The 17,487-nt window shown below is 40.0% G+C and overlaps 1 protein-coding gene across 15 annotated transcripts in view; it reads right to left on the reverse strand.

The window, feature by feature from the left end:
- Dmd (dystrophin) overlaps nucleotides 1-17,487 on the reverse strand; it is a 2,251,111-nt gene that overhangs the window by 100,001 nt on the left and 2,133,623 nt on the right. For all 15 annotated transcript variants that reach the window (XM_076562037.1, XM_076562042.1, XM_076562041.1 and 12 more), the window contains one exon: nucleotides 6,055-6,129. In XM_076562037.1, the coding sequence (XP_076418152.1) occupies nucleotides 6,055-6,129 (75 nt within the window). The remainder of the gene's footprint in view (nucleotides 1-6,054; nucleotides 6,130-17,487) is intronic.

Raw genomic sequence — 17,487 nt, forward strand, 5'->3', positions numbered from 1 at the left:
TGTCACATACATTTAAAAGCACTGTTTGCCATGTCTAAAGATATTTTTAATTCTGATATAACAGATATGTCCTCTAACCTACATGAAAAGTAATGTGTGTGTATCTATGTATAAAGTACATAGGAGGTGTAAATAATTCGCCTGGTTCTTGGGAGCTCTTGTTGTGAGTCAGCATCTGACTGAGGATCTACATCTTGCTTTTAAATGCTATTTGTCTTGTAGCTTTCTCTAGCAATAAACAGCAGATATGTAAGCCATGTTATTGTGGCTCCTGTGAGTCTTCTTTACCGACCTAACCTCGCCTAATGCCATCTTTAGCCACCTTAAGTGCTTTAGAAGGTAAGGTCCATTTACCTGGAAGAAAGCACATTTTTCGCTTTGTCTTAGTGAAGGCAAATCCAGAAGTTTCAGCTTTATTAAGACAACTCTATACTGTACCACATGAGTATAATTTAGAATTAGGTTTCTGAACAGTGGCAAATTATTCTCAACTTCTTGTTGCATGGAAAATATTTGTCACATTTATCAACTGTCATATATTTAGCTCTGTGGTTGGGCTTTCTCCAATACCCTACACACTAATAAACTAAATATATTTGCTTTAAGTACATTTTTACTTCTGCTCTTGAAAGTTGGTTATCCTTTTAATTATAAAAGATACACATTTGTTGTCAAAATCATGGAAGAAGAAAAGAAAAGCTACATTATCTTCTTCATACTTTCAGCAGGCTATCAACCATATGAACCAGCTTACAAATCCTTCTAACCAAGATTTTCAATTTGTCTCTGCTGTTCTATCAATGTTAACTTTTATTTACATTGACAGAAAAAGCACCTATAGACTCATGCAACATAAAAGTGATTATAAACTGGGGGCATTGTAAGCAAATGGTGATACTCATAACTTAAGTAGCATATTCTCTATGGTAGATAAAATGTGTTATTTGGTTTCCTGTAATATTGAACTTTGATAAAAAAAAAAGGGTTTTTTTTTTTTTTTTATAAAAAAGATCAATTGCTTAATAGAGGTGGCTAAGTATGTTTTCTAAGGGATCTGAAATTCAATCTCCTCACTGGCATCCAGGAATCACTGAGATAACATCACTAATTTCTTTTAATGTAAGACACAGTAGAAGCACACATTGATAGGAAAAACTAGCCAGGGCAAGTTTCATTTGCTTAGACCATGGACAATAGCTCTTTATCAGGCTTTTGCAGGCATAGAAATAAAAAAGGAGCTGGAAGATAAACCTAAGCAAATACAAAATTTAGAGGAAGTTCTTAAATCACCTATTGAAAACGCACTAAGGAATTGGACCACACATGTTTTTCAAAAGTAAATGGATTGCCAAAACTTTTCACTCTGTTCTCACTGCACATGGGGCCATAGTCTGCATGGTATTATCCACGCATTCTTAAGAATTCAGTACCTAATTTAGATAAATACACTCTAATTTTGCGATCCTTGATTTTTTTTTTTTCAAATCAGAGTGAAGATCTGAAAAGAAATGCTGAGAATTTCAAATCTGCTTAAAAGTGAAAATTCAACCAAATCATCTTACATTCAGAGTTTAAGTTTATTACAAGGTTATCACCTCAAATAGCTAACATATTTTTTACAATATCCAACTCCATTTTACCAATGTTTACCAAAATTTTGACATACATTGAAATGAAAGACAATGAATCAAACTCTTTCACCATAAAAACTGAATAATGTTCTAGTGGGTCCCGGACAGTTATGGAAAGGGATAATAGTCATAAGACATTAGAGACATTTCTACCTAGTCTATTTCTGAGTTTTGTCATAGTATAACCTGGAACAGCTGGTTACCTCTTTTGAACTTTTGGGATCTTACAGGAATATTCTATAGCACTTTATAATAACCAGTTCATAATTCTCCTTTTTATCAAAGGCAAGCAGTACCTCTGGGATAGGGCAGGGTCAAGAGAAGAAAAAAAGACAGAAGACTTTCTCTATTCAGCCCCTTGACTCCACCCCACCCCAAACTCCTTTGTGCCTGCTATGATTCATTAACCAGGTCCCCAAGGAAATCCTAGGCATGGGGAGCCTTTTATTACCCACTTAAACTTGGCAGCTCTACACCTGAAAACGATAACTTTGGGCTATAAGCTCCTAAGGCCATGGAATCTTCCACTGGCTTTCATCCATGTATTAATTCTACGAAAACAGAAAGCTCTATTCTCTGCTCAGTTCTGTGTTAATCATTGGGAATATCAATATGAAAAGAAAAAGAACCTCCTTGATCTTTCCCAATAATTTCACTTCTAGGGCACTCCCGTCTGTATGTGACAACCTCATATCAGTAGTTCCTTTACTAGAGTACCACCCACTTCTGAAGACCTCTGGTGGCCAAGGATTACAGTCATTCAGTGCTTCTCAGCTCTGTCCTCAATTTTGAGTGATTTTGGTATTAGCATGGATGACCCATACATAAGTCTAGCTTTTCTATATCTTAACTTTCCATTCTACCTCCATAAAAATTCACACTTAATTCACCTTGTCACTTACTTAAATGGCTGCTTTGGAAATAGTACTTAGCAATATCTCCTTTTTGAATACCACTTCATGGCTTTCAGTTCCTTCACAAACTCCTCCTATCGTACTTTGCCTCTTGATCCTTCCACCTCCTAACTGCCAAATTCTACTTCAATTTGTAGCGTCCCCTACCCAGCAGAGGCCTGAAATACAATATTCTAACCACCCTTTTAGCCAAGTCATCACAACCCTCAGCTGGGTGTCATCTGCCTATTCTAGGACAGCAGTGTGCAGCTTCTGACTGCTAGCTACTGCTAGGGAAATATTGCACCATTAGAGACTGGTGCTGTTGTCAAATACTCAGCTGATTGAGTTTCCTAATGCTGCTCTTTAACTTCTCCTCCCTCTTGTTCTCCACAGAGATAAGGTCAGTGTCAGCTTTATTACCTTCCACTGCTAACTGTGTGACAGGGATTCTCAAACTCCACAAAGAAAACCTTTGGTTTTATATGGGTTTCATCACCTTCCTGCTGCCAGGTTTCTTGGTTACCTAGAACCTGCCATGTATCCTTCTCTCTGGCACTCCATTAGCAGAGAAGTGTCTCTTCTTTTTGTCTGGCTCTAGGATACCTGTCCATACCTTGCCCATTTTTATCCTCTCATCTTAAGCCAGTCGTTTTTAATTCCTCAGTCATCTCTAATATGCTACAACCTCTCTTTGCTCCCCTTTGTAACTAAAGGTCTCTAAGAACAGGCATAAACCAGCCATCTAGACTTTGGGTTCGCTTTTAAGCTGCTCAGTGTATTATCTCTACCAAAGTTGCTAAGGCTCTCTTTGTTGCTACATACAATGGGCACTGTCACCAACATCATCTGACCTTAACGACACATTCCTTCTTTCTTCCCATGCAGTGGCACTACAACCTCTTGCATTTTCCTACTGAACTCCCAGACATGACTTTATACTCATTTTTCATAGTTGCTCATTTTCTGTCCTAAATGATCTCTCCCTCCCTCTCCCTGTGTGTGTGTGTGTGTGTGTGTGTGTGTGTGTGTGTGTGTGTGTGTGTGTTGCTGTACTATCTTAACCTTTCCATATTTCATGTAAGCAGTAGCTCCATGACTGTGATTGCTAAATATTGCTTGTGTAGTTCTCCTCAGTACTATACCTTTTACCAAACTCTGGTAGCAGAGCTCACTATTCATAGGGATGCTCAAGCCAAGAATCCATGAGTCTTCCCTTCCTGGATTTTCCTTTGCCCTCCCCATCAAACAAATCACTAAGGCTTAGAACATCTACCTCCTATATATTGAAATGCTCCTCCATTCCTATTCAGACCATTGGTTTCAGTTCTGTAACAGATCTCCAGTCCATGGCTCAACCCCTCAATTTCTGCTTTGTTTCCTAGCCAGAATGTTTTTTCTAAGTGAAAATCCAACCATGTCATCCCCTTGCCAAAATCTCGTGAATGGCTCCCACTGACCTCTAAAGTCTTTAACTTGGGTTTTCAAAGCTCTTCACAATTTGTCTCCTGCTTCTCTCTCCAGCCTAATATTTTACAATAGCCCTCCTTGGAATTCTGCACAGTAGCCATGATGAAGTCATCTCAGTTCCTGAGTACTTTCCACTCTCTTTAGGCTCCAGGCCTGAGAACACAGCCTTCCCTCCCTATGACTAGAACATGCTTCTTAGAGGGAGCTCTACCTACGTTTAAAGATTTACATGGCTTAGATAACACAAATTCCCATGAACTTTCTCTGCTCTTCACTGCACAAAGCTAGTTGTTCACATAGTGAACATTCTTCCACTGCCACAACACTAAATATGACAATCAAATTATCCATTCATTTGCCCTCAGTGCCTCAGCCTAAAATGGGAGACAATAATCACTGTTTTTTTTTTTTTTTTTTTTTTTTATCAATCATGGTCATAACTGATGATAACCTTTAATGTACATTTGCTTCTCTCCAGATTTTCACCTATACCTTGGACATCCCTCCTTACATTCTGAATTCCTTTGTGGTAGTGTCTGTGCCTATCTACTTGATGGATATACCCTTAATGCATACTGACAAACAGTATTATCCATAATTCATTTTATTGATAAAATAACCATGTAACACAACCCCCTTTCCAAAGATACATGATTAAAAAAATAATAATCTTGCTCCCCACCCCTCATTTGCCATATGGTGGTGTGGACAGAGGGGAGATTTCCCTCCACTTTATTGCCTGTGATGGATGGGAGAGATGACACTAAGGTCATAAGACCTAGATTGCTGTCCCTGTTCCTCACCAGCTGTAGCACTCAGGAGAGTGGCCCCTGTACCTCACCTGGGCAACACAGTAGAGCTGGCCCTGATGGTGTAGGTGTGGGAGTATGAACCCTGAGGACATGAAAGCAGGAGAACTGGCCCTACCCCTTGCTCATTGCTGTAAGGGGTGAACTCGCCAGGGCAATGGTGGAGAGCTCGCCCTGGTGATGTAGGCAGGGGAGAGCTGGAGGACTGACCAACCCTGCAACTACCCAGGCCCAGAACCAGGGTTATGAGTTGGCCGACCCCAAAATCCACCCCATCTATGATCTGCTGGAGGATGTAAAGGGCCGGTCCTGCACACCTAAAGCTGCAGGATCTCCACAACACAGGGCAACAATGGGATATCTAAGAGGAGTCCCAGTGAGGGCCCAGCATCAATAGTGTAGCAGAAGAAAGAGGTCTCAAACCAGACCAATGACTCTTTCCAGTGAACACTTGCAAGAAAAGATATGGACAAAAAGGGTTTACCGAGTGACTCACTGAGTCACACTACAGCTTCCAGGACGAGATTTTTCCTTTTTTTCTTTTTTGTTTTCTCTTTTTGTTTCTGTTACATTTTATTTTAGAGGTGGGTTGCAAGGGCAGAGGGAAGATACAAAGGGATGGGAAATGAATGGGATTGAGATGCATGATGTGAAAGACACAAAGAATAAATAAAAAGAAAGTTAAAAGAAAAAAAAGATCTCGCCAGGCATGGTGTTGCTGCCTTTAATCCCAGCAGGCAGATCTCTGAGTTTGAAGCAATCCTAGCCTACAGAGCTAGTTCCCTGCCTGGGAAAACAAACAAAAAAAAATCCAATAATCTTTTCTTTATCACAACATCCATCTTAATATTAGCATTTAAAGAAACAAATGACACATATCTATGAACTTGGTTCGGATAATATTGTCATAATCCTCTAATATTAAATACCCTTTATAAAATGAAGATATAATGGAAAAGGGGAAGATAGAGTAACTTTCACAAAGACAAATGTGGGTGTAAATGCTATTCATTAAAAAACAAAATTTATCAGTATCTTATCAGTTTAACAATAGTCGCTGAACACTTGCAGAGATAGTTATAATCCAACAAAACAGTCTAGGCAGATAGTAAGCAGAACACTTAAAAGAATGAATTGTGTCTGACAAAATGACCTTGTGACTCAAGGGTATAAAAGTGGTGAAAAATCTCCAGTCCTCATTCTTTAAGCAAAGAAAATGATCAAGGCCTTCAAACATTGGCTAATACTTACGGCAAAGGGCCTTCTGCAGTCTTCGCAGCTTCATGGCAGTCCTATAAGCGGAGAACCTGACGTTATTCAGGTCAGCTGGAAAAAAAGGGGGAAAACAAAGATCATTTGTTAGTTCACCAGAAAGCATAGAGGAAACCCCCAATGACTTGCCAACAGCTACAGAAATCACAATAAGAAGTTAGGAAAAAACCTTGTGCTTATGCTCCAAGCTTTATCAAGTGAAATTCTGCTCATTTAGGGTTAAGGAAAAAAATCTTGCTGTGCTGTGACAGTGAGGACAGCTTAGTGCTGTGAAGGACTCCAGTGGCAAGGCCTGCAGGCCATGCATGCACTGTTAAGCTCTCAAGAGGGAGGAGGACAAGCCCTGTTTTTCCTTCTAGATTGAAATCTGGATCTACCGTAGTCAATCTCTGCTGCACGAGATTCAAGAAAAGGAAGGACTACATTCCTGAAATTGTATAAGAACTGAAACCGCAAAGAACGGTATTCCCACTTTCTCATATAAAAGGTCAGGTGTTTACTGTGGAAAAGATAAGAAATTAAACTGTAAAACTGAATAAATAAATCCTAACAGCCCATAACTATGGAATAGATACTGTTAACATTCTAAGCATGCTTATATAATCTGCATGTATATGTTTTAATGTATAATTGAAAGTAAAATGAATTTCAACAATTTTTTTTATAAATTGACCTAAAATTGCGAGTATTTGTCATATACAATATGATGACTGAGGTATAAAAATCACATAATTGTATGATTAAACTTAAGTAATTAGCATGCATTAGCAAACATCATTATTATTTTCATGGTGAGAACACTCAATAGCCATCCAAAATCTTTGCATTTTCAACAATATGTCATCATTAATTATAGTCATGATACAATAAAATGATTTCTTAATTTTTTGAGAATTTCTTGTGAAAACTAACATAATTTCCTTGCCTCCCTTTCTTCCCCCCAACTTTTCCCATGTTTCTCCACTCTCTCTCTCTCAAATTCATAATCTCCTTTAAATATTTTTACAGAACACATTTCTTGAACTTATTCCTGCTAAATGTAATTTGTAATCTTGGACTAGTAACTAGCTTTATATTCATTTTATTTTTTATTGTTTAAAACAATCTTCAAATTAAATATATTTTGATCATCTTCTTCCCCTCTCCCAAGTCCTTCCAGACCCTCTCCCCCTCCCTACCCACTCTACTTTAATGCTTTTCCTCAAAAACCAAAACCCAATACAACAAAATCCCCCAAAACCAAGAAAACAAAACCACACCCAAAAAGAAAAAAAATAAACCTACCAAGCTGTAACCAAATAAAAGTACTCCCAAAAACTGTGGAGTCAGTTACATGCGTCAACTACTCCTGAACATGAAGCCTGCCCTGAAGTGGGTGAGTGGGTGATATACCCCATGTTACTCCATTGGAGAAAACTGATTTTCCCTCTCCACGCAGGTCTAAGTGACAGTTCAGTTGCCAGCCTTTACCATAGTGGCTAGGTTTTTGTTCATTCATTCATTCATTCATTTTTTTTTTTTTTAGTTATAAGGAAAGGCAATTTTATGGGGGAAATGATGAGTTTGGCAATGACTTTATTTACTTAATAAATACTTATGTGACATTTGTTACATTCTTGGCACCATTCAAATCACTTTATAAAAGATAACTCATTTAGGTCTCATAAATTTTTTAAAAATGTATCAAAATCAAATATAATAAGATAAAACAAAATCTATCACATCGAAGTTGGACAAAACAAACCAACAAAAGGAAATGAGCCCAAGAGAAGGAACAAGAATCAGAGACCCACTCACTTGCTGACTCAGGAATCCCATAAAAATGCTAAACTGGAAGCCATAATTTATACGCAGAAGACCTGGTATAGAACCCGTGCAAGCCCTGGCATGCTGCCTCAGTCTCTGTGAGTTCATATGAGCTTTGCTCAGTTGATTCAGAGGGATCTTGGTTCTCTTGGTGTCCTCCATCCCCTTTGGCTCTTTTTGCCTTCTTTTCTGAGGGGTTCCCTGAGCTCTGAGGGGAAGGATTTGATGAAGACATCCCAGTTAGAGCTGTGTGTCCCAAGGTGTCTCTCTGTCTCTCTCTGTGTGTGTCTCTCTCTGTGTGTGTCTCTCTCTGTGTGTGTCTCTCTGTCTCTCTGTCTCTCTCTCTCTCTCTCTCTCTCTCTCTCTCTCTCTCTCTCTCTCTCTCTCTCTCTCTCTGCCTAATGTCTGGTTATGGGTCTCTGTATTTGTTCCCATCTGCTACAAGAGGAAGTTTTTCTGATAATTAGCTTTAAGTCTAAGGTATAATTCCAATATTCAGCACAGAGTAACAATTCAACAACTTAGCCTATTGTTTTCTACAGCCATCTTTTTTTAAGTCCCTAAAAGTCAAGTCATCTAACAGAAGGCTATATTCCGGCAGTGCCCTTATTCAAGTCTACACAAGCCTTATCATAGTGACATTTCTAGAGTTTCTATGTATGTCTGTTTTAGAAACTCAGCTCCCCAAAGCTCCTTGAAGAGAAGAATTTGGCCACAGGTCCTATTTCTTAGCAACTTAATATACAACTGCTGTTTGAAAAAGCAGGGCTAATACAGCCAGAGAACTGACTGAGTAAATGACCAAAAGGAAGACACATAATTGCCACAGACAAATGATATCCATAACACTAATCCTACTCTAAGGAAACAGTAATATTTTAATCTATATCTGTCACCTGGATCAACATTATTAGCTTTGTGCTCTTTCGAGAAACCAAACATTATGGCCTACATTGAAATTAGAGGTAAGAAAAGAATTTCTATATGTTATTTTAAATTATTCACCATAATTTTGTAAAGACTGGCAATAACAAATAAGGACAAGAATATGGAACAACCAGAGCACTTACAGTGTTGGTAGGAATACAAACCAGTACAGCTTTGGAAAGTTACACGAGCAGTTTCTTCCTTTTTCTTTTATCTTCAAAGATTTATTTAATGTGTATGAGTGTTTTGCATACATGTATGTCTATATATCCCATGTGTGTCTGGTACCTACAGAGACCAGAAGAGGGTGCTAGATCCCCTGGAAATGGAGTTATGAGTGGTTGTGAGCCACCATGTGGGTACTCTAAACCTCTGAGCCATCTCTCCAGCCCCAGATTAGGAGTTTCTTATGAAATTAAGTACACATATATCTTATGACCCACATTCATATATATTTATAAAAATACATGCTCACAAAAAGCCTGGAACATGAATGTCCACAGCTTTATTCATAACATCCTCAAACTGGGAACAAAGCAGTAGAATAACAAATAAACAACCTGTGGTAGTCACATAATAGACACTGACATACAATAAAAGGAAAATAATTACTGAGAATGTAACAAAAAAAATCAATCAACTGGCTTTTACATAAAATTTATATAAATAAGCCAGGCGGCGGCGGTGGTGGCGCATGCCTTTAATTCCAGCACTCAGGAGGCAGAGGCAGGTGGATCTCTCTGAGTTCGAGGCCAGCCTGGTCTCCAAAGCGAGTTCCAGGAAAGGCACAAAGCTACACAGAGAAACCCTGTCTTGAAAAAACAAAACAAACACAAAACAAAATTATATAAATAATTTCCATAAAATTATAAAACATGCTAAATCTACCTATGGATAAATGGTAACCTACTGTGGCATGGAAGTGGAAATTTTTACTCAAAGGACCCAACAGATATAATCTAGGTGATTACAGTATGTATTGTGATTGGTGTAGTGGTTACATGACTTGCCAAAACTGTATACTTAAAATGGAAGAGTTTTATGGTGTTTAAATTATGTTTTAAAAATGTCAATTTTCAGTGTAAAAAAATCACTTTCATGTAGACAGTACAACATGATGTATGAGTACGTTAGTTTAAGCTACACTGTATAGGCGGTCAGTTGTCTTAATCAGGAATGCATACTCCAGGGGTGGCTGGCTAGCAATTAATCAAAAAGCCTCACTTGAGAGGCGGCCACCATAAAGTGCTACAGCTATATTTAGCTCCTATTACACTGGGGATTTCATTAATTATCATAATTAATGTTAGATGGGGTAGTGTTGTTCATATTAGTAGTAAGCAAAATATGAACACTGTTGAAGAAGATTTAGAAACATTACCTGCCATTATATTAACAGGATCAAAGACCATTCTAGCCGATCCTACATTGTTAGAAATGGTACCCTAAGCTGAACCCAACACTGTCTAACTGTGGCTCAATAGATTCTTGGTTGCCTGGCAGAGTCCTTACTATGAGATCAATGATTTTAAAAATTTGAATACACTCAGAGGGCTAGTTTTAAAACACGTACTTCCCAGTCCCCCACTCTAGACTTCCTGATTCCATAGGTCTGGGGGAGAGCTTGAGAATATACATTTCTAACAAGTTTCTAGGTAATGCTGATGCTGTTGGCCCATGGACCACACTCTAAGAACCATTGTATGGAAGGACTGTGGTCTATGCAGACCCACCAAAAGCACCCAAAACAGCACAGTTATAATTTGGCTGTGCTTTTGGTACAAGCAATAAGGTTATTCGGTACCCACTGCCTAATGCTCCTATGTGACAATGCTTCTCTGGGCACTTGCCTTATTATAATTTGGCAGCCAAAACAGGAATAAAAAGGAAGTTGTCAGTTATATTCTTATGGTGCTTTATTCTCTTTACCCCCAACATCATGGTTTTTCTCCTTAGCCTCTTTTCCCGAGTAATAATTGCTTAGCTTTGAAGGTGTTCTGGACCAGTTTATAGTAAGAGTCATCTTGTGGCATTAAATGGATTCCTGTCCTGCCTCCAGCATACTCAGATTTTTCCTATATTTACTACTATGGATTTGACACACTTATGATTGAGGACCTTAAGCTCTCTATAAAATTAACTGTGAAAAGACATAGAAACATACTTTGGGTCAAATACAGGCCCATTTCCCTTAAGAACAGTCAGTAGCAGTTTATAAGTCCTGAGAGCTATGTATCAATCAATTATCTCAGTGCAAGATACTAGCACAGCACCCTCCCCCCATTTTTACCAATCCTCTTTTTCAACTGACTCTCAACTCACTAGCTTTGTTCCCTTCTTCCTTTTTTCCTTAAATGTCTTTTTTTATTAAGGAACTTTTTATTCATTTTACATAACAATCATAGATCCCCCTTTCTTCCCTCCTCCCACCCCTCCAGCCTTCCCCCTCCAACCTACCCCTCATTCCCTCCTCCAACAAGAGATATGGCTCAGCCATTAAAGACTAGGCTCACAATCTTTTTTTCTGTTGTATAACCAAAGACTATCTCTTATGGTCCTAATTCCACTCCCTTTTCCAATTTTCCTGGTTCTATTCAGGATTCCAAACAAATGGGCCAAATGAGGTCAGACATTCAATCCAACTCTGACAGAATTCCTATCAAGAATTGGCATCTTCCAGAAGCTAGAGCTCCAACTGGGGATGCAAGGATGAAATGACTTGTTTGGGGTGTGGATCACTGTGGGAAAGTATCAAGAGACAAACATCTGGAACATTCCTTCTCTAGCTGTGCTTTCAGTTTCCCTAAAGCAGTTCTTCCAAGGCTTTCTAATTATGACACGTCCTGCCTCTAGCTAATCCTTCCTGACACCCTTCCATTGTACCTTCAACTCACGGTAATGAACAAGACTTCTGCCATCACTTTTCTAAGCAACATAGTCCAAACCATTCTCAATCAGTGATGCAGGAACGCCAGAAGAAAAGAGCAGGGGAAAATGGCTAGTTTCCAAAACAGTGCTACAAGCCATATGAACTCACACCCAGTAATCATCAGTGAATTCAGTAATCATCAGTGAATTCCAACAGATTTCTGGTGCCTGAAAGTCAAACTAGAGAGTTAACTGTGCTGCTTGAGTCTGCATGTGTTGCTAAGAATTTGCAGTACCACTCCCTCTGGCTTACAGCTGGAAGAGATAAGTGTCTGTCTTGTGAAAGCATGTAGGATGCACAAGAAACTTCAAGATGTGACACAGCTGTGAACTATGTGAAGCTATCCTGGGCTGAAGCTCTGAGATGACTGCCTTGCTAAAATATGCAAAAAGTTTCAGAATGCTAATAAAGCCCCTCAGTCCCATGGCCCAGAAGAGACTATCCTCTACTTTCCCTGGGAACTGCCTTTCCACAACTCTGATCCAAATTGTAATGAGGTCACTAGCTCTCACAGCTGGAACTCAAGAGGACTGAGACTATCCAAGAAGCTATCCATGTTTCCATGGCAGCTGGTAGAAAGCACACTTCAGAAGGATCAAAATGCTCAGGATCAAAACATTCCTCTTCCTGACTTGGATTAGTTTTTATCTATAAGATGGTTCTAGCCTAGGAATAGAGAGAATGTAGAAGCAATGTCTTCAGTTTTTCAATCTGAACTGCCAACTACTGAGATGATGGCCCACTCATGTAGCACGAATCTCTAAAGGGTCTTATTAATAAAATCAAACCTGGAGCCAGATACTGGGGTGAACGCTGGAAGATCAGAGAAACAGAACAAATCACAGCTACCTCACCTTGCCAATTCCTCAGCTGATCCTGTTTCCTCAGACTGGAAGCCTCTGTGTCCTCATCCAAATGGATCTCAGCTGAACTGTTGCTCAAATACCTAAAAACTTAACCAGGCTAGTTCCTGGTTTTCACGCCTTATATACCTTTCTGCTTTCTGCCATCACTTCCTGGGATTAAAGGATCTTGTTACCATGCCTGGTTGTTTAGAGTGTGGCCTTGAACTCACAGAGATCCAGGTGGATCTTTGCCTCCAGAATGCTAGGATTAAAAGTGTGTGTGCCTTGTGGATTTCTGGGGACCTCTCTAGCACTTTGTTTCTTCCTATTCCCATGAGGTCTTCATTTATCATGATCTCTTTCCTTGTTCTCCCTCTCTGTTCTTGATCCAGCTGGGATCTCCCGCTCTGCTAAACTCTCTTTCTCTCAACCCTTGCCCTTCATTAGCCCCCCCCCACACCTCATGTCTAGTTTACTCATGTAGAACTCACCCATTTCTCTGTCATTGGGCGATCCCTGTGTCTTTCTTAGGGTCCAGAAAACAGGTAGCCTCCCTGGAGTTGTGAGTAGCAGTCTAGTCATCCTTTATTTTATATCTAGTATCCTCCTATGAGTGAGTACATACCATGTTTGTCTTTCTAAGTCTAGATACCTCCACAATAGACTACTGGCAACGGTCGAGAGAAAGCCTGAACTGACCTACTCTGGTGATAGGATGGCCAAACACAATAACTGTCAGGATAGAAATCTCATCCAATGACTGATGGAAGCAGATGCAGAGAGCCACGGCCAGGCACCAGGTGGAGCTCCAGGAGTCCAATCGGCGAGAAAGAGGAGGGATGTATGAGCGAGAATTGTTGAGATCAAGATTGGAAAAAGCACAGGGACAAATAGCCAAACTAGTGGAAACACATGAACTATGAACCAATAGCTGAGGAGCCCCCAACTGGATCAGGCTCTCTGGATAAGTGAGACAGTTGATTAGCTTGATCTGCTTGGGAGGCATCCAGACAGTGGGACCAGGACCTGTCCTTAGTGCATGAGCTGGCTGTTTGGAACCTGGGGCTTATGCAGGGGCACTTGGCTCAGCCTGGGAGGAGGGGATTGGACCTGCCTGGACTGAATCTACCAGGTTGAGCTGAATCCCCAGTGGAGACCTTGCCCTGGAGGAGATGGGAATGGGGGGTGGGCTGGGAAGGGGGGGGCGCAGGAGGGGGGAGAACAAGGGAATCTGTGGCTGATATGTAAAATTAAACTAAATTATAAAATTAAAAAAAGGTGTGTGTGCCACCATTTTCTGGCCTCTATATCTAGTGGCTATTCTGTTCTCTGACCCCAGATAAGTTTATTAGGGTGCATAATATTTTGGGGAACATAATATCACCACACACTCACTTTTTTTTTTTTTTTTGAGACAGCCCTGGCTGTCCTGGAACTCACTAAGTAGACCAGGGAGACCTCAAACACACAGAGATCCTCCTGCCTCTGCCTCCTGAGTGCTGAGATTCAAGTGTGCCATCATACCTCGCTCACATTTTAAGGCAGGAAAACAAGTAATAGCTGTTCTTTCTCTTTTTTGCCCATTTTGTTTAGCCTATGAACTTCTCTTGACTCTGGTAAACATTTCTATTTGACAATTTTCCCTTGTACTCTGTGGGAGGTGACAGTGGAAAGTGTCAGAAAAGAAAAACAGCTGATCAAGTTATACTTGCAATCTCCACATGCTGGACATGTTCTTACAGTAACAGTAGAGAACTGTGTAGCACTAAAGACATGGCGACATAGAGAAGAGGGTAGAGAAAGCACTAAACCCCTTCATTTCCATTTTACTCCTCAGTTCTGCCTTTTATTAATACTTCCAAAGTACTACTCTCTCAGACTAAACTGGAGTCTAGAATTTCACACAATTTATTTCAGTCCCGCTTTCCAATGGCTTGTGGAGCCTTTCCAGAAAAGTTTGAGCAGACTTAGCTATTAGTAGAAAAAAATAATAACCTCATAAACATGATGAATAGAAAGGGCTGACTGGCTAAATATTATTCCAACAGATAAATCAGTATTGTGGTTTCTGGATAGATAGATAGATAGATAGATAGATAGATAGATAGATAGATAGATAGATAGATAGATTCTATTCCCCAGAAGAAAATTAACCTAAATGTGGCAGGTGATCCTGAGTAAAAATAAAATTGAAATGAAGTATAATTAATCAGTGCCTGGCAGTTAATGTGCAACCAACTAGTACCATGTGTCTACTTAAATAATCTTCCAAACTTTCAAAACAAGACAAAACAAGATGTCTCCAACCTTATTACAGGCTCTTATTAGAAGCAAGTGGCAAGTTTATTATATAATAATACATTCCTGATTCCTTAGCTTAATTCTTTCCCTAGAATGTCCTAATGGATTCTGTACCTGAAAGCATCATTTTTGCCAGCCCAAACTTCCTAGAATGAGCAAGAACCACAGGTTTGTTTGTTTGTTTGTTTTTGTTTTTAGAGACAGGGTTTCTCTGTGTAGCTTTGTGCCTTTCCTGGAACTTGCTTTGGAGACCAGGCTGGCCTCAAACTCACAGAGATCCGTCTGCCTCTGCCTCCCGAGTGCTGGGATTAAAGGCGTGCACCACCACCGCCCGGCAAACCACAGGTCTTAATGAAGCTTAACATAAACTGAATAATTAAAATCAATTTGGCTTAAAAGCAAATCAAGCCAAGATGTAGGCTTCAGAAGTTTAGAATTATTGAAAACTCTGGACATCTTGAAGAACAGATTAGGAATTCTCCATACCCACCTTTTTGTGCTGAGTCCTGGACACAGCCATTCTACTTTGTATTTCTCCCTGCACTGACCAACACTAGCCTTGAGCTTGCTGTGTGGCCCAGACAGCCTTGAATATGCAATCTTCCTGCCTCAACCTCCTGGACTGTTGAGATTACATGCCAGTGCCACCTGAAATACCCTGGAACATGCTTTTAAAGAATCAGCAAAAAGAGGCACATTAACATATCATATCTGATCTACAATTTTTAGATACTTGCTGAGAGAAAGAGTGTTTTCTTCTGGATATATATGGTCCTGCTAGGCAGGCTGCCCGTGGTCCAGTAGACAGTCCTACAACTACATACACACAGGCATCACTAGGTTGACTCAGTGGTTTATAAAAAGAAGAAAGGGGTGTATTATGTGTAAGTTGAAGGGGAGAGAGTAGGGAGTCTATTCAATCAAAACATTATATTCATTTGCAAACAACATATAAAATCTGAAATCTTTACAGCTTCATCACCATAGAGCTTTATTTAAGTGGGGGTGTAGCCCAGGCAGGCCTTACACTCTCCATCTTCTTTCCTGGGCCTCCTTAATGCTGGGATTAGAGGAGCATACCAGTATACAAGCCAGTTTAGATGTTATGTATCTTCTTAGAAGATTCATCAGTATTTTTGCCTATTCTCTCAACACTTAGTAACACTGTAGCTTAGATGTTTCATCTGGTCTTGGACTTTCACCTTCTTGATGCAGAGTGGCCATGATAACCCACAAAAGACCTTGGCCTACAGTCCGGACAAGGAAACAAACAGAACTCTATATCTGATAGTAAATGTAAGGAAGTTGTTAACATTCCAATTATGAAAACTGTTTTAGTCACAAGATCCTCAGGAGACCCTCCCCTGAGATTCCAATTAGCACTCCTTCCCACCAAACAGCACAAGACAGGGGCTTTCTGAGAAAAACAAACAAAAGACTGACTGAAAGTAGAACTTTTCAGTGCTAGAGATTTCCATGAGTTTCCCTGTTCTTGTAAATAACTCCAACAAGCCCACTTATTTACTAAGGTAGACTTCATCCTTTTTTGATCTGTCACCTTTCTCCTTATTTTAGGGCAAACAACTGTTTCTTTTAAAGTTTCTAAAGTAAAGTCACACAATGAGCATGCTCTGTATGCCAGGAACCATGCCAAACAAGTAGAATACACTGATACCCAAAACAGATCATTGCCCTCTTTGACTCTAGTTCACTCAGAGAGGAATTAAATATTCAGGGGCAGCGTGAAAGGGGCCTGAGCAAATTCACAGGAAGCCATGAGCTGAGCTTGCACATGGGGTAAAACACAAGCTTTTCCTAAGGAAGTGAAGTTGAAGCAAAGCCCTGAAGGATACTTCGAGAGAGCCAGGTGAGGAGTGGGTAGAGCAAGGCAGGGGTTCAGCACATGCGAAAATAGCTCTGAGGCCGAGAAATGTGTGGGCCATAAGGAATCTATGAAAGCTAATACTTGTGAAATCACCGAGAGTGGGGAGGAAGAGTAACCCTGTGGGCCCTGCACATCTTTAATGAGGGACTTAGGGTATCAGACCTCTAGTTAAACACAACAATATGGAAGAGAGTCCCCCGTCTTTCCTAATTTATAAAACTCCACTAGGATTGACACAACAGAAATGAAAGATGACACTTATCCAAAAGGAAAGAAACAAAACAAGAGAAGAAATAAAGACAGATCAGAGCTCCCGTATCTTGGAAACCTAAAACATGATCCAAGGGTAACCAATTTAGGAGACCAGAGGAACGTCACATTAAATTAATGAGGCAGGTCGGAGCAGAGATTGGGAGAAGCTAGCAAGACACATATCAATTTATGTACCCAAGAACTCAGAAATCTCGGCATTTCAGGTCCCTTTGGAAGTTGAAAATACATGGCTTGAATATAAATCACAGAGCCCTACACACTTAGCCTCCAAATCACCGCAACCAAGCATCCTCAACACCTGCTGCTTAACTCCAAGACCTCCCTGAGAGCCATGCCATTGAAGAGGGGGGTCAAGGAATTAAAAGCCAAGACGAACACCTGCTAATTCAGCACTATGAAAGAGAGTAAATCTTTGATTTGCCTTCCTGCCATTTTCCCTTCTGTCA

This window comes from Peromyscus maniculatus, chromosome X, assembly GCF_049852395.1.
Source record: "Peromyscus maniculatus bairdii isolate BWxNUB_F1_BW_parent chromosome X, HU_Pman_BW_mat_3.1, whole genome shotgun sequence".
Lineage (NCBI taxonomy): Eukaryota > Metazoa > Chordata > Mammalia > Rodentia > Cricetidae > Peromyscus > Peromyscus maniculatus.